Genomic DNA, 23,254 nt, shown 5'->3' with positions numbered 1-23,254 from the left:
GGAGCTCTCCCTCTGGGGCGGGGCTGGGCTCCTGTTCGCTTGGCCGGGGGGCTCCAGCCTGGTGCCTTGTGCCCCTGCCCCTCCTGTGTCCCTTCTCTGGTGTCCCCTTGGTCTGGTGGGGTCCTGGGCGTTCGGGCGATGGAGTCCCCTGGGGCCCACTGGGGGCCTCTGGTGTCGCTATCAGCCTCTCTACAAGTCCCAATCATATCCAGGGGATAAGCTACACACACACACACACACACACACACACACACACACACACACATTATTGTAAATATGAATTTCCTTGTTAATTCTCACAGACATTCAGGAATCTAATGAAGTGTTGATGATACAGTATTGTGATGTTTACTGTCACAATGTGGATATTTTAGTTGTATTGTTTGTTGAGTGCAGCAGTCAGCTGACTCGTGTCAGAATGAAGCTACATCAGGAAACTTTACTTAAATGCTTAAAAACACAGTTCAGATAGCTCATATGCAGATGACAGAAAACCCAGAGGCACAGGGATTCACACCCTCACCTCACCGTGAAAACATTGCAGGTCAAGGTGCAGCGTCAGACGCTCTGCCTTGGCATGTTCTGGGTGCTGCTGTGTGAATCCACCTCTGAAAACACTCATCTGAGGGTGTCTTTTCATAAAGCTTCAAAATATCCATACATCCAATCTAACATCTCCCTCCCTGGATTTTAGAAACAAAGTCAAAGTATTGTAACACACTCTGAAGGAACATTGTCACCATCCAAACAAAAAATGCATGAAAGGAAAAACAAGAAAATATATGATAATTTATTAAAAGCTAAAAGTGGGATTAGACCATCATGAGACAGGATAGTTTTACCCTGCTGATGATGAGTTGTTGCAACAGAGAAATCCTTCCCCCTGGAGGAACACACAATAAATCCAACGTCACACTGAGGAAGTAAAAGAGAAAGTTAAAGTCAGAGCTGCAGTTCAGACACGTCTCTGAGTTTCTCTGTAAGAAATCTAACCTGAGTTCATCTGGACTTTCTCAGACACTGACTCCAACACTGGTGAGTACAGCTGATCACACTGATACTGACTCTCAGGAAACTGATGAAGAAGGTGAACAAACGTCCTCTTTTGTCCAGACAGCTCCACTTTTCACCTCCTGTTCAGGGTGGGAGTGACTAAAACTGATATATGTAAGCTGAGAATATGATATAATGTTGATGAACTAAATACAGTAAATGAACAGAGATGATGCTTTGATGATTATTTGAAGAAGAAGTCAGATTGGAATTGAAGAAAATCTTTCCACTTCCTTGTTGACAAAGCTTATTATACCTGGTTTCTACAGTGTAGTAGACTTTGAGCGACACATCACAGTTGGACCTAAAGAGGGAAAAAAGTTACTCTGAGCATGATTATTACCCAATAAAATGTGTTTGAGTTAAAAATGCAATGATTCAGAGTTCAGTTTGACAACAGATCAAGTTCAAAACCTCCCACTCACTCACATATTTACAACTGGACCAGCAGGTTCTTCAAGACTTTCTGCTCAGTTTGATCTTAGAAATGTCAACAGGGTGAACAATGACCTGCAGCTTCAGCTCCCAGCCTGACTTTAATGTACCATCCAGTATGTGTAGAGATCAGTGATTGACTCCAGTCAGATAAAGTCATGTGAGGCAGTGGAATTGTTGACAATCAAAGTATTTAACAGTCTCTTCAATCAATGTTGTCCTCAGTGTGTGAAGATGTCTGCTGCCAGCAATCTGCTCTCTGAAGATCAGTTTCTGTGCTCCATCTGTCTGGAAGTGTTCACTGATCCAGTCTCCACACCATGTGGACACAACTTCTGCAACAATTGCATCACTCAGCACTGGAACACCAAGGTCATCTGTGACTGTCCCCTGTGTAACAAACAGTTCAGAACAAGACCTGAACTCAACGTCAACACTTTGCTCTCTGAGATGGTTTCTCAGTTCAGACGTGAAGCTGAACTCAAAGCCAGCAGCAGCTCAGAGCAACAAGCTGCCAAACCAGGAGAAGTTCCCTGTGACGTCTGCACTGGAACCAAAGTGAAGGCCCTCAAGTCCTGCCTGGAGTGCCTGGTCTCCTACTGTCAGACTCATCTGGAGCCTCATCTGACAGTGTCAGTCCTGAAGAAACATCAGCTGATGGAGCCTGTGGAGAACCTGGAAGGCAGGATGTGTCTGAAGCACCATAAACCTCTGGAGCTGTTCTGTCAGAGAGAGCAGACATGTGTCTGCATGATGTGCACTGTTTTAGAGCACAGGAACCACGAGTTTGTTCCTCTGAGTGAAGAATGTGAAGGAAAGAAGAAGGAGCTGAGGAAGACAGAGGCTGAAATGCAGCAGATGATCCAGGAGAGACGAGTGAAGATCAAGGAGATCAGAGAGTGTGTGAAGAGGAGTAAAGCTGCTGCAGACAGAGAGAAAGCAGAAGGTGTTGAGGTGTTCACTGCTCTGAAGGAGTGTGTTGAGAGAGGCCTGAAGCAGCTGATGGAGAGGATGGAGGAGGAAGAGGAAGCCAGAGAGAAACAGGCTGAAGGTCTCATCAGAGATCTGGAAGAGGAGATCTGTGAGCTGACGAAGAGGAGCTCAGAGGTGGAGCAGCTCTTCCTCTCTGAAGACCACCTCCACCTCCTCCAAGGCTTCTCCTCCCTGAAAGCTGCTCCACCCACCAAGGACTGGACACAGGTCAGCGTCCGTCCATCATCATATGAGGGGACTGTGGTGAGAGCTGTGGCTCAGCTGGAGGAGACTCTCAGCAAAGAGATGAAGAAGCTGTTTGAGGCTGATCTGAAGAGGAAGCAGCAGTTTGCAGTGGATGTGACTCTTGATCCTGATACAGCTTATCCTAATCTCATCCTGTCTGATGATGGAAAACAAGTGAGTTGTGGTGATGTGAAGAAGAAGCTTCCAGACAACCCAGAGAGATTTTCTTTATATCTTATTGTTTTAGGAAAACAGAGTTTCTCTTCAGTTAAATTTTACTTTGAGGTTCAGGTCAAAGGAAAGACTGACTGGACTTTCGGAGTGAGCAAAGAGTCCATCAACAGGAAGGGAGAGTTCAGACTGAGGCCTGATGAAGGTTTCTGGGTTGTCATACTGAGAAATGGAAATCAGTACTCTGCCTGTGAGAACAATCTCCATAATCTGTCTCTGAGATCTGCTCCTGAGAAGGTGGGGATGTTTGTGGATTATGAGGAGGGTCTGGTCTCTTTTTATGATGTAGCTGCTGCAGCTCTGATCTACTCCTTCACTGGCTGCTGCTTCACTGACAAACTCCTCCCATTCTTCAGTCCTGAGCCCAATGGCAGTGGTAAAAACTCTGCTCCTCTGATCATCTGTCCTGTCAATCAAACTGTCTGATGAGGAAGATTCACCAACAATTAATGAGCTTGTTGGAAAGTAAAAGATTGACTCTGATTGATTTGATCAAATCCAGATGTTCAGTCTGCACTAAACTCACATTCTTCTCTTCAGTCTTTGATTATTGGACCATTGTTTGAATGAATCCAGACCAATCAGTCATGATGTCCACTTCCCTAATATGAAGTGCTGAAGCTGCCCTGACCCACTGAGACATGGACTCCTCTACACCTCTGAAGACCTGCTGGTTTACCTGGCACCAGGATGGAGCAGCAGGTCCTTTGACTCCTGTGACTTGTGAGCTGTTAGCTTCTTGGATCAGACTTGTTTGTCCACTGAGTGAGATGTGGGGAATTCAGAGGCCAAGTCAACTTTTCAAAGTGGTTGTTGTGTTCCTCAAAGCATTCCTGAAGCCTTTTAGCTCTGTGGCAGGGTGAGAAATGAAAAGGAAGAAGGAAGGAGAATAAGAAGGACTGAATACAATCCATGTGACAAACACCATCCATCCATCTTCTCCACCTCTTTCTCCAGCAGAAGTTCAGGGGCTGTTGTAGGAACTAGCAGCTTGATCATTTGTCTCACTGTGGACTGCTAAATGTCTCAAATCTCTCAGATGACTTTGTGTCTTCTTCCAGCTTCATGCAGCTCAACAATTCTTCACAGATCTTCTTCTTGTGATGCTTCCTTCACATCAGCAGATGTTTCTTGTGTTTGGTGTTTTTCTTGGTCACAGTTGTTCTTCAGTTTGGATCAATCTTTCATCTGAACTCAAATTAACATGTTTTAGACTCATTAACCTGAAAGTTCATTTATTTCTTCAACCAATTGTAAAGACCACCTACAGTTTCACCCAGCCGGGCTGAAGAGAAAAAATCCTTTGCTGTCATTTATTGTTTGTGATTTTGGCACAGAGGTGTGATGTTCTGACCAATGTTTTTGTTCAATTGTTATTCTATCAATGTATTGATAAAAAAAAATCCTGGGACATTGCTTTTCATGCTGAACATGTTATTTAAGGAGGTTATTTACATGTCGGGATGATAAGGAGTGACACCACACTGCCACCTGAGGACACCTGATGACAATGTGAAGCCGTGAAGTGTCTGCCAGTGTGGATTATTTCCCGGTGGGATTAAAACCTTTCTCCATTGGACACACTGGAGTATCATTCACGGAGCTGCTGGAGTGGTGTGGATCTTCATCGGGGGCCAGCGTTCTGCAGGATTTCTCTGTTGTTTTTTTTGTTTACTATCCACCCCTGCTGATCGGTATGGATCTGCCGGTGACCTTATTGTTGTGTCGTAATCAGATCACTTTAGGAGAGATCGTTGAATTGTTTCACAGTTATGAGAACGTTTAATGTATATTTTCAATAAAAATGTGAAACATTGCCATTGTTTCAGTGGTCCTTTGCATTTTTATCAATAATTATACTTATTTTTAAAATTTGTGAAAGAACTTCAAAATGTAGACACAGATCCAACTGTCCAACAGATCCACTGTCCAGATCCAACCCTTTCACACAGCCATTGGTTCACACTTTCATTACAGAGAACACATATACAATATAAATGAATCAAATGTACATCAAAAATATCTTGTACACAAAAACGTGAGAATTCATGTCATCCAGAACTGAAGATACTGGTCTAGTCCATATGGAAATGCAAATACAGTCAAATTGGATCCAAGTAATTCAATCACGGACCAATATTCTCACCTCTTTCACTTTGATTTATGTTTGTCCAGTGATTTTTCTTCAAATGAAACAAAACTATTGGGTAGCACTTTATAATACGGCCCGTGTCTTACATAGTAGCTTCCCTTCTCTTACAGTGTAGTTTCCTCAACTTTGAAGGTAACTGTCAGACATGTACATGTTATTTCGCGGAACCTGAGGAGTACTTACACTTGTGTCTGACAGCGTAAGTGTTGGCTTACAGTGTAGTTTGACGTGTCTTAATGTGTAGTTTCCTCAACTGTGGAGGTTACTGTCATAGATGTACCATGACATTTTGCGGACTCTTAGGGGTTATAGCGCTGGTGTCTTTTACTGTAGTTTGACGTGTTTTAATGCGTAGTTTCCTCAACTGTGGGGGTCACTCTCAAAAATGTAGCATGACATTTTACAGACTCTATGGGGTACTACGCTCGTGTCTTACAGTGTAAGTCCTGGAGTCCTACACTGTAGTTTCACGTGTTTTACCATGTACTTATCAAAGCAGTGTAATTTTCCTGAACATATGCTGTACAACCTTGATGAGCCACTTCCTCTTAAGAATCACCATGGACCCCTACAGATTGTGTGACCAATGACAAACTGAAATACTGGAACGTATTGATGAGTGTGTGTTTCACATAATAATGACCAGACATGCAGACATACAAAACAACTTTATGTATTTAATATCTTTATTTTTCAGATACACCAATTCACCTTTTAAAGTTACCCAGCCCTTAAGAACACCCTTGTCTTTCCTTACTGTCTAACTATCCAGTACTTCCACTGCAACAACCCAGCAATTTCCCTGCAACCACTGGTCAACAACTGGGAACCGGGCCGTATTCTAAAGTAAACACTTGTCGGCTCACCTACTGTCTAACTTCTGAGTACTTTACCTGTAACTCCTGGTCAACAACTGGGAACCGGGCCATATTCTAAAGTCAACACTTATTGGCTTCACTTACTGTGCAACTACTGAGTTCTTTGCCAGTAACTACCTTCCCTACCTATGCAGGTACCGGGTATTTACACTTTAAGTACCCGAGACTTACCTGTAAGTACAAAGGGTTCTGTTATATTGTTTCCATTATTAAAGAAGGGGTGGGGGGGGGACTCCCATTATCTGTTCATGTGTCCCACATTAAAGAAATTTATTTTGAAAATAACCAATTCACAAACCAGAGTAAAATAATCAAAACATGATGCATTATTGATAACTTTTAAGAAAAAAATATTCTATTCATTCAAACTTATAGGAAACTACTACATAAGCTAAAACACAATATAAATAATATTCAACTACTATATATGAAAGTACTGCTAATTTTCACAAAAACATAATTGTGCCCAATTCACCAAAATAAAAGTGCCACACACACTCCACTAAAACTAAAATTACAACTACAACAATATTTTTTCATTCACATAGACAGTCTACTTTTTAGACCTTTTCTTTTTGATTTATGCTTTTTCTTCTTTTTGTTCTTGGGCTTCTTCTTCTTACTTTCGTCCTCTGATGAGGAACTTATCAACGACGACGACGATCTAGTTGATATTTCTTTTGCTGTTGTCAGTAGAAAAAAACAATACATCTTAATTCATGTGATTAATGTATTACAGCTTGATCAATGACCACATCACATGTTTAAGGCTTACAAGTATGTGTGCTTCTGTTACACCCTTGTAAAGGGGATAGTAAAGGAACAACATAGACACGCTGCTTGTTGAGTCATATCCAGTGTAATAATGGATTCTTCAAAATTAAACACAATTTCTGTTACAGCAACTGCCAGATGAAAACCATACAATTAACATTGTTAGAAAAATAACATATTGTACCAGTAACACAAAGTATCTTTATGATGGCTGAAATCAAAATTAAACTATACAGTCTCAGTGTTCCGTATGAACTGACATTTTACATCTGCTTCAATTCACGTGTAACTGAAAATAACCTTAAGGGCCTCAAAACTCTCCTCACACTGAGAGGTCCAGGAGACACCCAGGTGCTTCCCTGAGCCCTTCTTGGATTTTGTACCCACCAGTTTGGCAACTAGCTTATGGAGGGGGCCAGCCAAGTAGGCAAATCCCTCCACGAAATGTCTGTAGTAGCTGGCAAAGCCCAGAAAGGAGCGTAGCTCTGACACATTCTGGGGGCGCTGCCACTTGGCCACAGCCTCGATCTTGTCTGGATCAGTGGCCACTCCCTGGCTAGAGATCACATGGCCCAAGTATTTTACTTCCTTTTGAAAGAAAGAGCACTTCCCAAGCTTCGCCTTCAATCCCTCTTTCTGAAGACGACCCAGAACAACTTCGAGCCTCTGCAGATGCTGTGAGACAGAGGAAGAAAACACAACAATGTCATCAAGATACAAAAGGAGGGACTGTCATTGTTGGTCCCCAAACATCCTCTGCATCAGGCGCTGGAAGGTGCTTGGTGCATTGCATAATCCAAACGGCATCCTGTTCCACTCGAACAGGCCGAAGGGTGTGCAGAATGCAGTCTTGGGCTTGTCCTGTTCGGTGACCGGGACCTGATTGTACCCACTGGCCAGATCGATTGTGGAAAACCAGCGGGCCCCAGAGAATGCATCTAAACTCTCCTCAATACGGGGAAGGGGAAATGCATCCTTCCTGGTCTTCTGATTGAGGAGTCTGTAGTCAACACACAATCGCAGAGTTCCATCTTTCTTTCGAACCAGGACAATAGGGGAGGCATATGGGCTGCTGCTTTCCCTGATCACCTGGGACTCAAGGAGCTGACTGATATGGGCCCTCACTTCCTCATACTCTGATGGAGGAATTCTTCGGTATCGCTGTCTGAGGGGGATATTATCAAGAAGAGGGATGTCATGAGAGATGAGGTTAGTACAGCCTAAATTGCCCTCATGGGCAGAGAAGACGGAACTATATTTTTGAAAAAGGGTCCTCGCCTCAGACTGCTCTCCCTCACTTATTGCCGACAAATCCAATGCCTCCACCATGTCCAAGACAGGATTAGACACCACCTGGGAGGATACCATGGCAGTGGACGACATCAACTCAGTGACCCCAGCAGGGAGGCTAATGACCTGTGCACTACTTAAAGTGCCGAGACTGGTGCGTGGGTAGAGAAGGACCTCCGTAGTTTCCACATTGACCACAGGGACATATCGGTACCCCTGACCACCTGAATCAGGCTCGGAGATGCCAATAACCCTGTTGGTAGGCCTGACTCAGCGGGTTCAAACAGGGCATCCCGACCAGCGAACTGCTCCGGGCACGTACAAGTCACCAGTCTCATGAACCCACCAGGGATGCGCACTACATGTCTTCCCTGGACCTTGACGGTACCACTAAGGGTTATCTGAGCTTGGCCTGCAACCTCGTGACACTCTTGGAGGGCCTCACGGACTGGGCGGGGGACGTCTAATAACAGTAGGGCATCAAACAGAAAATCACCATACTCGCCAAAGAGTTCTCTGTAACAACGGCGGATGATATTCACCCCCAGGATCCCTGGGGCAGAAGATACTGGGGCTGGGGGATCCCTAACCACCAAAATACCACAACAGGGGATAACCTTGCCACACAGTTCCACATCTAACTCCAGGTAACCCATGTAGGGTATAGCGAACCCATTAGCTGCTCGCAGCTGCAGCCAGTGACAACACTGGAGGCGGTCATGGCCCCAAGGGGCAAACTGCTCCGTAAAGAACTGCTCAGTAATGGTGGAGACCATGGACCCAGTGTCCACCAAACAAGAAACAGAAACAACCCCTATCAAGACATCAATCTTTGGGCAGGAAGACATCAGATCAACAGCCTTACCATCCATGGAGCCTGCACATTCCCCCACTGGGCCATGGCTCAGTGACTCAGCGGGTTTCAGTTTTCCAGCTGCTGAGTGGACAAGGCAGACCTGGAGGGGCTGGAGACTAGCCCTGTAACAGAGTGGGCACGAGCGCGAGAAGAGACGCGTTCACCATCACACTCACGAGCAAAATGTCCCGGTTGCTGACACCGGCGACAAATCACGGGATTATTACGTGTGGTCCAACCTTGGGGTCGAGGGGCCTGCAAGGAAGCTACTGTACGGGTGAGAGTGTTATGCTGCTCTTGTTGGTGTTTCAGAAGGTCCATCAGTTCAGTTAAGCTAGGCCCCTGGGCAGCAGCCACAGGTGTTGAGATGGAACCACTCTGAACACTAAACTGAAGACCATGAGTAGATGGCAGAGAGTAGGTACGCCCACGCAAACCCCCAGGAAGACCCTCCTAATAGCCTCACTACGCACCTCCAGCAACGAAGCAGTGGGCTGACGCCGGACCATCTGCTTCAGTTCCCGACGCAAGGAACTGTCGAAGACATGTTCCACAAACTGGTCTCGAAGCAGAAGTTCAGAGTTCGGCATCCCACCAGGTGCACATTGCTTAATGTTCTGCATCATGGCCAGCAAGGCCAACGAAAACTCCTGCAAGGTCTCACCTTCCTGTTGTTGCCTCGCAAAGAAAGCCTGCTGTAGAGTGACATAAGAGTGTGTGTGGCCGTACAACTCTCGCAAGATGAAAGAAATGCGGGCCGGGTCGTCATGCTCCACCCTCGGTCGAAACCTTATCTCCTCCCGTGCCTCCCCCTCCAAATGGTCAACAATGAAAAGGGCCTGGTCAGCAACAGAAATGTGACGAGCTCGCACGTGTAACAGGTGCGCTGCACATTGCCCCTCCTACTCCCGCACAGGGGTTTGTCATTTCACTGATTGCGGGGCGGCGCTACACACCTTTATATGCGGGTCGGGCTGCAGCCGCGGTCTCTCTCTCCTCTCCTCTGGGGTCACTCATCCGCGGTGGACGTTTGCGGCGTGATCAGCTGAGACGGAGGCATTGACTGCGCGTGCTGTGAACGTGTCAGTTGTTGTGGCGCACGTTCTCCCTGCAGCTGAAAGGTAGGCGCCGGCTGTATCCCCACCACTTGGCGTGCCATATTGCGCAATCCTGACAGCCCGTTCCCTGCTTCAGGCTGCTGGCCGCTGTTGCTGCAGGGCTGGATCGCCCCGCTGTTGATTTCCGTGTGCGGGTGATGCGTCCTCGGGGCTGGGCTGCCCCGCTGGAGACTACCGTGGGTGGGTTGTGCATGTCCTCGTGGTGAGTGCCATGGTCCGTTCTCCCCCCTCTCCTTGCACTCACTTCCTGACTAATAGATAATGTGTGCCATAGATTGGACCAAGCCTTTCCACGGCCTGACCTGCTGTGACGCTGCCGTGGGATCCCTGCCAAGCGTAATTGGCGTCACAGCTGTTCTGACGACGCTGCTGTTTTTTTTTTGGTTATCGTTGACTTTATTTTTTTTTTGTCTTAACCTGCGGGTTCCTGGATTGGTGCTGTTTGGATTATTGATTTGTTGATTATTAGTTATTTGTACTTTTGTTTTGTTTCATTTGCTTTCTGTGTACTGCTTTTGTTCTGCGTGCGTGTGTGCGTGTGTGCGTGTGTGCGTGTGTGTGTGCATGTGCGTTATCACCAACAGGCATAATACAGCCATTTTATTATATTTCTTTGTGGACAGGTGCTGTGGGCTCCGGACGGCGACCCTCCCCCTGGTGGCGGCTCTTTTCCACTTTTCAGTTGTGTGTGTGTGTGTGTGTGCGGTGACACAGGTGATATTTTGATTCCCCTCCCCTAATTGAGTTGGTCGTCCAAAGGTACCCAGCACAGTCCATTCCACTCCATCCAGTGCTGTATATGTGTGGTGCTCCCCACAATCGTTGGAACCTCGTTTTAACCATTGTTTAATAAATTCGTTCCTTTAAACATGAACACTGTCTCCTGCCTCGTGGTGATCCGAACCTGTGCAGCCTTTTAACAGTTTTAGTTTATTTCCTGGGGTGAAATTCCCCAGGTGGCGTTGTCCGGCAATATATATTACATTTAGAACCCCCGCTTTGCCACACACGCACGCCTGTATCTCTTCAATCCACTCAGCCACACCAATACCTGATCTACCGTTAAACATGGGACACCTGCGATCCCTTGGTATAACCACCAGCCGCTCCGTCACAACAGCAGGCGAACTACCAGCTGGTTTCGTGGAGGCTGGCGCTGCCCCATTGGGGTCTGATGGAGACGCAGCACGCTCCCCACGCAGACGCTCGTTGTCTGTCTTCAGCTGCTGCACGAGCTCCCGGAGCTGCTGCACTTCCTCCTCCATACTGACAGACATCAAACACCCGTCGAATAGGGCTTCCAATAAAGAGAGAAAAAAAAAAAACATGACAATGGTTACGTTAATGGGTGATCTCCCAAGGCAGTACTGCTGTTTTGGCTCCAACAATAAATCAAACAATTGTTAAAACACATGTAAGACATTTACACAAATAAATATATTTTAAAGTTGAAATCACGTCTCAGCCCTTCTTGTGAATCCTGCCGACAATGCCAGAATGTGGCAGGACGAGTGGTGAGGTGAACAGAAAGAAAACAAATCAAAGGACAACGCCACCTGGGGACTTGCACCCCAGGATCTCAAATACTAAATAAAATTTAACAAAAAACAAGGACCCACAGGTTCAAAGGATTCACTGGGCACAAGATGTGAGTTCAAATTAAAACAAACTTCATTAAATTCCAATATTAAAATTAGCAGACTAACTCAAAAGTAAATGGGGTTTGAGGCCTGCCAAACAAAACCAAACTGGACAGGGCTGGGGCTTACCACGACAGCGGTAACAGAAAGGGGGGAGGATCCAAAAACACACAGCACCCGTGACACAGCAAACCAAAAAGTGAAAACGGAACCACCACCAGGGAACCGCTGCCGCTCTGGGGCCCCCAGCACCTGTCAAAAGAAAAGAAAATCAACAATTAAACTCACAAAATGATGGCAGCCCTCATACCCTGAAAACAAAAACCCAATACCTAAATATTCAAACGAAAAGAGGAACAAAGTAATTGATACGAAATGAAAAAAACAAATCATTACAAAATAACAAGAACCAAAGGGATAGAACAGAAAACAATAAAGCAATGTAATCACTATTAAACGCAATCGAACAGAAGAAGGAAAAAAAGAAGAAAATCAGGAGGAAGAGTGCGTCTGCATTTCTAAAAATGCCCGAGCACGGCGCATGCCCAAGCTCCTAGGCTCGATGCAGGAGAGCCACACTTCTCAAGGAGCCTGGGTGGTCCATCAGGCCCCTAGGGCAGCAGGGTGTACTGAGGAGGCTGTGGTGCGACGAGCAGGTGTCAAGCACATCCAAAGAAGGAGAGCCAAAACAGCAGTAAAGCCCGGGGTCAACTGCAGCTGATGACTGCACCACTGTAAAACAAACCATGAAATCACACCAAAATAATGAAATTAATCTAAACAATAAATCACTGTTCCCTACTGAGGAGGGATTGGCACACCTGGCAGCATGAAGGAGAGCACACACAGCCCGATACAGCAGCGGCGGCGGCTGCAGGAAACACACCGCTCCCACACAGACTCCAGGGCAGTCCAGCTCCCAGTCAATTCACAGCTGTGAAACGCAGGGCTGGGGTAAATACACTGCTGAGGCTGCTAAGCGTACTAAAGCGAAACAGGACATGCGTACCTTTGTGGGAGGCCAAACACTATCCTGCACAGACACGCTGTCAGGACAGCAGCCACATGTCTGTCAGTCCCATGAAGGAGGAAGAGGAAGAGGAAGAGGAAGGGCGGAGCAGGGATATTTATAGACGCCCAGTAATTAGAAGCCACACTGCCTCAAGTGGAGGGGAGTGCAACTCCCCACCATGCCACATCTACCCCCGGAGTTTGTGTCGTCGTCCCGACGACTGACCAAGGGAAAGGGGCTAACACCAGGGTCTGAACACAGCTGTCTGTGCGTTGGACGCAGATGGCTGAGGGCCATCTGGTACACGATCTGCCTGCCGTACAGACCAGGGAAGATGGTGCACATTGGGATGTCGACCAGTCCGGCGCAAGGTCTGCCGACTGGGCCCAGCTTGAGCATCCAGCAGAGGGGGCTGAGCCCACTGGGCTGTGTCTGCCTGTGCGCCAGATGCACAGTCCACAGCCTGAGGCTCCAAGGCGACAACAGGTGAAGTGGCAGAAGCGGGCGCAACACGAGGAGCTGCTCTGTAGGTGACAGGGGGTTTTCTCACACCAGGAGCCATTGATCTTCCTCAGCGGACTCACTGTCCGACTGGACTGGTGCAGGTGGAGGCAGGACCCGGGAAGGATCAGCCGGGGGTCCTGACCTGACCTGGGGCTTGATCATGTCTCGGTGGACCTGGCGCACTCTCTGGAGGTCATCCACTGGGGCAACAGAATAAACAGGCCCTTCCACAGGTGCCCGCACAATTTGGTAGACTGCAGAGTTCCAGACATCCTGGATCTTATGACGACCTCTGACACCATGATCCCACAGGTAGACCAGCTGGCCAACACTCAGTGGGGCATCACGAACGCGTTGGTCATGTCGCTCCTTCCGGCGACTAGCAGCAGCAGACAAGTGTTCGCGAGCACCCTCAAAGGCTAACCTTAACCTGGCCTGATGCTCAGCCACCCAGTCTTGGACCTCTCCTGGAACTGGATCACGAACGCGACCTAGGAGAAAGTCTACAGGGAGCCGCGGCTCACGTCCAAACATCAGGAAAAAGGGGGACTCCTCAGTGCCCTGATGCGGGGTGGAGTTGTAACAGAACAGAACCTGTGGAAGACAAGAAGCCCAGTCACGCTTCCGTGAAATCGGGAGTGTGCGCAGGAGGTTGTGGAGCGTTCTGTTAAACCTTTCACATTGCCCATTGCCTGCAGGATGATAGGGTGTGGTGCGGGATTTTGAAACCTCGTACAGGCTACAGAGATGCTGAATAATGGAATTCTCAAAGCTCTTCCCCTGGTCTGAGTGAATACGACTAGGAACCCCCAGTCTAAAGAACCACTCCTTGACCAATACCTGGGCTACAGTGGAAGCCCGTTGGTCTCGAGTGGGGACGGCCACAGTGTACTTGCTGAAGACGTCGGTCAACACCAGGACGTTTTCCAAGCCATTTCGAGATGGTTCCAAGACTGTAAAGTCCATGCCACAATTTCATTGGGCCTGGACGCCAGTAAATGACCCATAAAGCTGTGAGGCACCAGGTCCGAGTCTTTTGCAACTTGGCAACGCTCACACCCCTGGACCCACTGTTTTATATCAGTGGTCATGTTGGGCCAGTAGCAGCGTTCCCGAACCAACTCAGAGGTCCTCTCGATGCCTTGATGGCCATGTTCATCATGGAGCTGCCTCAGGGTTTCCTCCTTAAGGACAGCAGGTAGGAGCAGCTGAAGACCTTCTTCACCCCCATCTGGGTGGAAGAATCGACGGTAGAGAACCCCCTCCTTCTCAACCAAGCGGTCCCACTGACGCAACAGTGCTACAGCTGGTCTTGAAAGCTGCTGGCGTTCAGCTCGGGAGGGCTGGGCACGTCTCCTCCAAAACACCAGGACCGCCGCCAGAAGGGGGTCAGTTCCCTGCAAAGAGCAAAGGTCAGAGGGAGAATGCCCTGGGAGGACGGATACCAGGGACTGGGTTACCCCAGTGGGAGGGGCAAGTTGCAAAGTCTGTTGGAGGGCCACAGGGACAGATGTTCCAGGCACAGCGTGTTCAACTGAAGTCGCACCAGAGGTGTACTGCCGGGAAAGGGCATCAGCATTCCTGTTACTCTGGCCTGACCGGTACTTGACTTCAAAATCAAATGCTGCAAGCTGAGCAGCCCACCGATGTTCTGTGGCCCCGAGCTTAGCGGTGTGGAGGTAGCTCAACGGGTTATTATCTGTAAAGACAATGCACTTGTGTCCCAGTAAATACTCCCTGAACTTCTCCGTCATGGCCCACTTAAGAGCCAGGAATTCAAGTTTCATGGAGCTGTAATTCTCCATGTTGCGCTCGGTGGGTCGGAGGCCCCGGCTAGCATATGCCACTGGGCGTACCCCATCCTCCAAGTCCTGGGAAAGGACTGCCCCAAGGCCGCTGTAGCTAGCGTCAACCTCCAATATAAAAGGACGGGAGAAGTCAGCATAGGCTAAAACCGGGGCTGAGACCAGTCGCGCCTTAATGGCCTCAAAACTCTCCTCACACTGAGAGGTCCAGGAGGCACCCAGGTGCTTCCCTGAGCCCTTTTTGGATTTCGTACCCACCAGCTCAGCAACCAGCTTATGGAGGGGGCCAGCCAGGTGGGCAAATCCCTCCACAAAACGCCGATAGTAGCTGGCAAAGCCCAGAAAGGAGCGTAGCTCTGAAACATTCTGGGGGCGCTGCCACTGGGCCACAGCCTTGATCTTGTCCGGATCGGTGGCCACTCCCTGGCTAGAGATCACATGGCCCAAGTATTTCACTTCTTTCTGAAAGAAAGAGCACTTCTCAAGCTTTGCCTTCAGTCCCTCTTTCTGAAGACGACCCAGAACAACTTCGAGCCTCTGCAGATGCTGTGAGACATAGGAAAAAAACACAACAATGTCATCCAGATACAAAAGGAGGGACTGGCATTGTTGATCCCCAAACATCCTCTGCATCAGGCGCTGGAAGGTGCTTGGTGCATTGCATAACCCAAACGGCATCCTGTTCCACTCGAACAAGCCGAAGGGTGTGCAGAATGCAGTCTTGGGCTTGTCCTGTTCGGTGACTGGGACCTGGTTGTACCCACTAGCCAAATCGATCGTAGAAAACCAGCGGGCCCGGAGAGTGCATCTAAACTCTCCTCAATATGGGGAAGGGGAAATGCATCCTTCCTGGTCTTCTGATTGAGGAGCCTGATGTCAACACACAACCGCAGGGTTCCATCTTTCTTTCGAACCAGGACAATAGGGGAGGCATATGGACTGCTGCTTTCCCTGATCACCTGGGACTCAAGGAGCTGACTGATATGGGCCCTCACTTCCTCATACTCGGATGGAGGAATTCTTCGGTATCGCTGTCTGAGGGGGATATCAAGAAGAGGGATGTCGTGAGAGATGAGGTTAGTACAGCCTAAATCGCCCTCATGAGCAGAGAAGACTGAACTATATTTTTGAAAAAGGGTTCTCACCTCAGACTGCTGTCCCTCACTTAATGCCGACAAATCCAATGCCTCCACCATGTCCAGGACAGGATCAGACACCACCTGGGAGGATACCATGGCAGTGGACGACGTCAACTCAGTGACCCCCGCCGGGAGACTAATGACCTGTGCACTACTTAAAGTGCCGAGACTGGTGCGTGGGTAGAGAAGGACCTCCGTAGTTCCCACATTGACCACAGGGACATAAGCGGTACCCCTGACCACCTGAATCAGGCTCGGAGATGCCAATAACCCTGCTGGTAGGCCTGACTCAGCGAGTTCAAACAGGGCATCCCGACCAGCGAACTGCTCCGGGCACGTACAAGTCACCAGTCTCATGAACCCACCAGGTATGCGCACTACACGTCTTCCCTGGACCTTGACGGTACCACTAAGGGTTATCTGAGCCTGGCCTGCAACCTCGTGACACTGTTGGGAGGGCCTCACGGACTGGGCGGGGGACATCTAATAACAGTGGGGCATCAAACAGAGAATCACCATACTCGCCAAAGAGTTCTTTGTAACAACGGCGGATGATATTCATCCCAAGGATCCCTGGGGATGAAGACATTGGGGCTGGGGGGTCCCTAACCACCAAAATACCACAACGGGGGATAACCTTGCCACACAGTTCCACATCTAGCTCCAGGTAACCCATGTAGGGTATAGTGAGCCCATTAGCCGCTCGCAGCTGCAGCCAGTGACAACACTGGAGGCGGTCATGGCCCCAAGGGGCAAACTGCTCCATAAAGAACTGCTCAGTTATGGTGGAAACCATGGACCCAGTGTCCACCAGACAAGAAACGGAAACTCCCCCTATCGAGACATCAATCTTTGGACAGGAAGACAGATCAACAGCCTTACCATCTATGGAGCCTGCAAATTCCCCAACTTGGCTCAGTGACTCAACGGGTTTCAGTTTTCCGGCTGCTGAGTGGACGAGGCAGGTCTGGAGGGGCTGGAGACTAGTCCTGTAACAGAGTGGGCACGAGCGCGGGAAGAGACGCGTTCACCATCACACTCACGAGCAAAATGTCCCGGTTGCTGACACCGGCGACAAATCACAGGGTTATTACGTGTCATCCGACCTTGGGGTCGAGGGGCCTGCAAGGCAGCTACTGTGCGGGTAAGGGTGTTAAGCTGCTCTTGTTGTTTCTTCAGAAGGTCCATCAGCTCAGTTAAGCTAGGACCCTGGGCAGCAGCTACAGGAGGTGAAACGGAACCACCCTGAACTCTGAACTGAAGACCATGTGTAGATGGTAGAGAGTAACTACGGCCACGCGAACCCCCAGGAAGACCCTCTCACTCCCATCTAATAGCCTCCCTACGCACCTCCAGCAACGAAGCGGTGGGCTGATGCCGGACCATCTGCTTCAGTTCCCGGCGCAAGGAACTGTCGAGGACATGTTCCACAAACTGGTCTCGAAGTAAAACTTCAGAGTTTGGCATCCCATCAGGTGCACACTGCTTAATGTTCTGCATTAAGGCCAGCAAGGCTAACGAAAACTCCTGCAAGGTCTCACCTTCCTGTTGTTGCTTTGCAAAGAAAGCCTGCTGTAGAGTGACATAAGAGTGCGTGTGGCCGTACAACTCCCACAAGATGGAAAAATGTGGGCCGGGTCGTCACGCTCCACCCTCGGTCGAAACCTTATCTCCTCCCGTGCCTCCCCCTCCAAATGGTCAACAATGAAAAGGGCCTGATCAGCAACAGAAAGGTGGCGAGTTCGCACGCATGCCTGTATCTCTTCAATCCACTCAGCTACACCCATACCTGATCTACCGTTAAACATGGGACACCTGCGATCCCTTGGTATAACCACCAGCCGCTCCGCCACAACAGCAGGTGAACTACCAGCTGGATTTGCGGAGGCTGACGCTGCCCCATTGGGGTCCGAGCGAGACGCAGCACGCTCCCCACGCAGACGCTCGTTGTCCGCCTTCAGCTGCTGCACAAGCTCTCGGAGCTGCTGCACTTCCTCCTCCATACCGACAGACAACCCCACCTCAATTAGGTGCCTCTAACAGAACAAAAAAATGACAATGGTTAAATGAATGGGTGATCCTCCAAGGCAGTGCTGCTGTTTTGGCTCCAACACAAATCAGACAATGATTAAAACACAATTAAGACTTTTAAACATAAATACATATATTTTAAAGTTGAAATCACGTCTTCGTCCTTTAATTGTGAATCCTGCCGACAACGCCAGAATGTGGCAGAATGAATGGGGGGGATAAACAGAACTCAACCAAATCAAAGACAACGCCACCTGGGGGCTTGCACCCCAGGATCTCAAATGCTAAACCAAATTAAACCAAAAAAAACAAGGGCCCGCAGGTTCAAAGGATTCACTGGGACGGGAGACGTGAGTTCAAATTAAAACAAACTTTATTAAATTCCTAATGTTAAAATCAACAGACTAACTCAAAATAAATGGGGTTTGAGGCCTGCCAAACAAAACCAAACTGGACAGGGCTGGGGCTTACCACGACAGCGGTAACAGAAAGGGGGGAGGATCCAAAAACACACAGCACCCGTGACACAGCAAACCAAAAAGTGAAAACGGAACCACCACCAGGGAACCGCTGCCGCTCTGGGGCCCCCAGCACCTGTCAAAAGAAAAGAAAATCAACAATTAAACTCACAAAATGATGGCAGCCCTCATACCCTGAAAACAAAAACCCAATACCTAAATATTCAAACGAAAAGAGGAACAAAGTAATTGATACGAAATGAAAAAAACAAATCATTACAAAATAACAAGAACCAAAGGGATAGAACAGAAAACAATAAAGCAATGTAATCACTATTAAACGCAATCGAACAGAAGAAGGAAAAAAAGAAGAAAATCAGGAGGAAGAGTGCGTCTGCATTTCTAAAAATGCCCGAGCACGGCGCATGCCCAAGCTCCTAGGCTCGATGCAGGAGAGCCACACTTCTCAAGGAGCCTGGGTGGTCCATCAGGCCCCTAGGGCAGCAGGGTTTACTGAGGAGGCCGTGGTGCGACGAGCAGGTGTCAAGCACATCCAAAGAAGGAGAGCCAAAACAGCAGTAAAGCCCGGGATCAACTGCAGCTGATGACTGCACCACTGTAAAACAAACCATGAAATCACACCAAAATAACGAAATTAATCTAAACAATAAATCACTGTTCCCTACTGAGGAGGGATTGGCACACCTGGCAGCATGAAGGAGAGCATACACAGCCCGATACAGCAGCGGCGGCAGCTGCAGGAAACACACCGCTCCCACACAGACTCCAGGGCAGTCCAGCTCCCAGTCAATTCACAGCTGTGAAACGCAGGGCTGGGGTAAATACACTGCTGAGGCTGCTAAGCGGACTAAAGAGAAACAGGACATGCGTACCTTTGTGGGAGGCCAAACACTATCCTGCACAGACACGCTGTCAGGACAGCAGCCACATGTCTGTCAGTCCCATGAAGGAGGAAGAGGAAGGGCGGAGCAGGGATATTTATAGACGCCCAGTAATTAGAAGCCACACTGCCTCAAGTGGAGGGGAGTGCAACTCCCCACCATGCCACACAAGCAAAAAACACATGAAAGGAAAAAAAAAAGAAAATATATGTAAATTCATGAAAATAAATGTGGATTAGACCATTGTGACACCGGTTAGTTTTACCCTGCTGATGAAGAGCTGTTGCAACAGTGAAATCCTTCCCCCTGGACGGAGGAACACACAATAAATCCATCGTCACACTGAGGAAGTGAAAGAGAAAGTGAAAGGCAGAGCTGCAGTTCAGACACGTCTCTGAGTTCCTCTGTAAGAAATCTAACCGGAGTTCTTCTGGACTTTCACAGACACTGACTCCAACACTGGTGAGTACAGCTGATCACACTGATACTGACTCTCAGGAAACTGATGAAGAAGGTGAACAAACGTCCTCTTTTGTCCAGACAGGTCCAGTTTTCACCTCCTGTTCAGGGTGTGAGTGACTAAAACTGATGTATGTAAGCTGTGAATATGATATGATGATGATGAACTAAATACAGCAAATGAACAGAGATGATGCTTTGATGATTATTTGAAGAAGAAGTCAGATTGGAATTGAAGAAAATCTTTCCACTTCCTTGTTGACAAAGCTTATTATACCTGGTTTCTACAGTGTAGTAGACTTTGAGCGACACATCACAGTTGGACCTAAAGAGGGAAAAAGGTCACTCTGAGCATGATTATTACCCAATAAAATGTGTTTGGGTTAAAAATGCAATGATTCAGAGTTCAGTCTGACAACAGATCAAGTTCAAAACCTCCCACTCACTCACATATCTACAACTGAGGGCCCTAATGCAGGGTATCTTGAGGAACCCCAAACATCCACTGCACGACACAGTCACAGCTCAAAAGAGTGGCCGGAGGAACAGGCTCTGGTCATTGCGCTGCAGAACCGAGCGCTTCAAGAGGTCATTCATCCCCTCAGCAATCAGGCTGTTCAACAGATGTGCCTGAGTCAAACCGAGTACATAAGCACTATTTTATTGTACTTTTGTTATTTATTTGTGTGCATATGATTTGTGTGTGCTGCTGGACATCTGAATTTCTCCCTTTGGGAGATTAATAAAGTTTTATCTATCTATCTATCTATCTATCTATCTATCTATCTATCTATCTATCTATCTATCTATCTATCTAACTATCTAACTAACTGGACCAGCAGGTTCTTCAAAACTTTCTGTTCAGTTTGATCTCAGAAATGTCAACAGGGTGAACAATGACCTGCAGCTTCAGCTCCCAGCCTGACATTAATGTACCATCCAGTATGTGTAGAGATCAGTGATTGACTCCAGTCAGATAAAGTCATGTGAAACTGTGGAATTGTTGACAATGAAAGTATTTAACAGTCTCTTCAATCAATGTTGTCCTCAGTGTGTGAAGATGTCTGCTGCCAGCAATCTGCGCTCTGAAGATCAGTTTCTGTGCTCCATCTGTCTGGAAGTGTTCACTGATCCAGTCTCCATACCATGTGGACACAACTTCTGCAAACAGTGCATCACTCAGCACTGGAACACCAACAACATCTGTGACTGTCCCCTGTGTAAGAAACGGTTCAGAAGAAGACCTGAACTCAACGTCAACACCTTCATCTCTGAGATGGTTTCTCAGTTCAGACGTGAAGCTGAACTCAAAGCCAGCAGCAGCTCAGAGCAACAAGCTGCCAAACCAGGAGAAGTTCCCTGTGACGTCTGCACTGGAACCAAAGTGAAGGCCCTCAAGTCCTGCCTGGTGTGCCTGGTCTCCTACTGTCAGACTCATCTGGAGCCTCATCTGACAGTGTCAGTCCTGAAGAAACATCAGCTGATGGAGCCTGTGGAGAACCTGGAAGGCAGGATGTGTCTGAAGCACCATAAACCTCTGGAGCTGTTCTGTCAGAGAGAGCAGACATGTGTCTGTGCACTGTGCTCTGTTTTAGAGCACAAGACTCACAGTGTTGTTCCTCTGAGTGAAGAATGTGAAGGAAAGAAGAAGGAGCTGAGGAAGACAGAGGCTGAGATGCAACAGATGATCCAGGAGAGACGAGTGAAGATCAAGGAGATCAGAAAGTGTGTGAAGAGGAGTAAAGCTGCTGCAGACAGAGGGAAAGCAGAAGGTGTTGAGGTGTTCACTGCTCTGAAGGAGTGTGTTGAGAGAGGCCTGAAGCAGCTGATGGAGAGGATGAAGGAGGAAGAGGAAGCCAGAGAGAAACAGGCTGAAGGTCTCATCAGAGATCTGGAAGAGGAGATCTGTGAGCTGATGAAGAGGAGCTCAGAGGTGGAGCAGCTCTTCCTCTCTGAAGACCACCTCCACCTCCTCCAAGGCTTCTCCTCCCTGAAAGCTGCTCCACCCACCAAGGACTGGACAGAGGTCAGCGTCCGTCCATCATCATATGAGGGGACTGTGGTGAGAGCTGTGGCTCAGCTGGAGGAGACTCTCAGCAAAGAGATGAAGAAGCTGTTTGAGGCTGATCTGAAGAGGAAGCAGCAGTTTGCAGTGGATGTGACTCTTGATCCTGATACAGCTCATCCTAAACTCATCCTGTCTGATGATGGAAAACAAGTGAGTGAAGGTGATGTGAGGAAGAAGCTTCCAGACAACCCAGAGAGATTTGATCCATGTGTGAATGTTTTAGGAAAACAGAGTTTCTCTTCAGGTAAATTTTACTTTGAGGTTCAGGTTAAAGGAAAGACTGAATGGGATTTAGGAGTGAGCAAAGAGTCCATCAATAGGAAGGGAGTGATCACACTGCCTGGTGAAGGTTTTTGGACAATACGTCTGAGAAATGGAAATCAGTACAGAGCTATGAAAGGCACCTCAGTACCTCTGGCTCTGAGTTCTGCTCCTGAGAAGGTGGGGGTGTTTGTGGATTATGAGGAGGGTCTGGTCTCTTTTTATGATGTAGCTGCTGCAGCTCTGATCTACTCCTGCACTGGCTGCTGCTTCACTGGCAAACTCCTCCCATTCTTCAGTCCCTGTCTTAATGATGGTGGTAAAAACTCTGCTCCTCTGATCATCTGTCCTGTCAATCAAACTGTCTGATGAGGAAGATTCACCAACAATTAATGAGCTTGTTGGAAAGTAAAAGATTGACTCTGATTGATTTGATCAAATCCAGATGTTCAGTCTGCACTAAACTCACATTCTTCTCTTCAGTCTTTGATTATTGGACCATTGTTTGAATGAATCCAGACCAATCAGTCATGATGTCCACTTCCCTAATATGAAGTGCTGAAGCTGCCCTGACCCACTGAGACATGGACTCCTCTACACCTCTGAAGACCTGCTGATTAAGGACTGAATACAATCCATGTGACAAACACCATCCATCCATCTTCTCCACCTCTTTCTCCAGCAGAAGTTCAGGGGCTGTTGTAGGAACTAGCAGCTTGATCATTTGTCTCACTGTGGACTGGTAAATGTCTCAAATCTCTCAGATGACTTTGTGTCTTCTTCCAGCTTCATGCAGCTCAACAATTCTTCACAGATCTTCTTCTTGTGATGCTTCCTTCACATCAGCAGATGTTTCTTGTGTTTGGTGTTTTTCTTGGTCACAGTTGTTCTTCAGTTTGGATCAATCTTTCATCGGAACTCAAGTTAACATGTTTTAGACTCATTATCCTGAAAGTTCATTTATTTCTTC

The 23,254-nt window shown here is 47.9% G+C and overlaps 2 protein-coding genes and 1 long non-coding RNA gene across 5 annotated transcripts; 2 read left to right on the top strand and 1 right to left on the bottom strand.

The window, feature by feature from the left end:
- Positions 1-904: 904 nt before the first annotated feature.
- On the top strand, positions 905-4,748 carry LOC115399736 (E3 ubiquitin-protein ligase TRIM21-like). The gene is made up of 2 exons (XM_030107276.1): positions 905-1,035; positions 1,714-4,748. The coding sequence occupies exon 2, from the start codon at positions 1,723-1,725 to the stop codon at positions 3,361-3,363; it is 1,641 nt and encodes a 546-aa protein (XP_029963136.1). The 5' UTR covers positions 905-1,035; positions 1,714-1,722; the 3' UTR covers positions 3,364-4,748.
- LOC115399739 (E3 ubiquitin-protein ligase TRIM21-like) lies at positions 937-22,900 on the top strand. Of its 3 annotated transcripts, none has more exons than XM_030107279.1 (2): positions 937-1,035; positions 21,007-22,900. In XM_030107279.1, exon 2 carries the CDS (start codon positions 21,016-21,018, stop codon positions 22,651-22,653), a length of 1,638 nt encoding a protein of 545 aa, XP_029963139.1. In that variant the 5' UTR covers positions 937-1,035; positions 21,007-21,015; the 3' UTR covers positions 22,654-22,900. The 3 variants fall into 3 exon arrangements, with proteins under 3 accessions (XP_029963139.1, XP_029963142.1, XP_029963141.1); XM_030107282.1 differs by lacking the exon at positions 937-1,035 and adding an exon at positions 5,007-5,010; XM_030107281.1 differs by lacking the exon at positions 937-1,035 and adding an exon at positions 19,866-19,958.
- Positions 6,871-11,830, bottom strand: LOC115399744 (uncharacterized). Its single transcript, XR_003932723.1, has 3 exons — positions 11,775-11,830; positions 9,844-11,302; positions 6,871-7,416 (listed from the first exon to the last, which is right to left on the bottom strand). It is a non-coding gene; the product is annotated as an uncharacterized LOC115399744 (long non-coding RNA).
- Positions 22,901-23,254: the final 354 nt, after the last annotated feature.

The sequence above is a fragment of the Salarias fasciatus genome, chromosome 13, assembly GCF_902148845.1.
Source record: "Salarias fasciatus chromosome 13, fSalaFa1.1, whole genome shotgun sequence".
NCBI classification, from domain to species: Eukaryota; Metazoa; Chordata; class Actinopteri; order Blenniiformes; family Blenniidae; genus Salarias; species Salarias fasciatus.
Note: the sequence above shows the minus strand (reverse complement) of the source record. Positions and strands in the feature narration are given on the sequence as shown.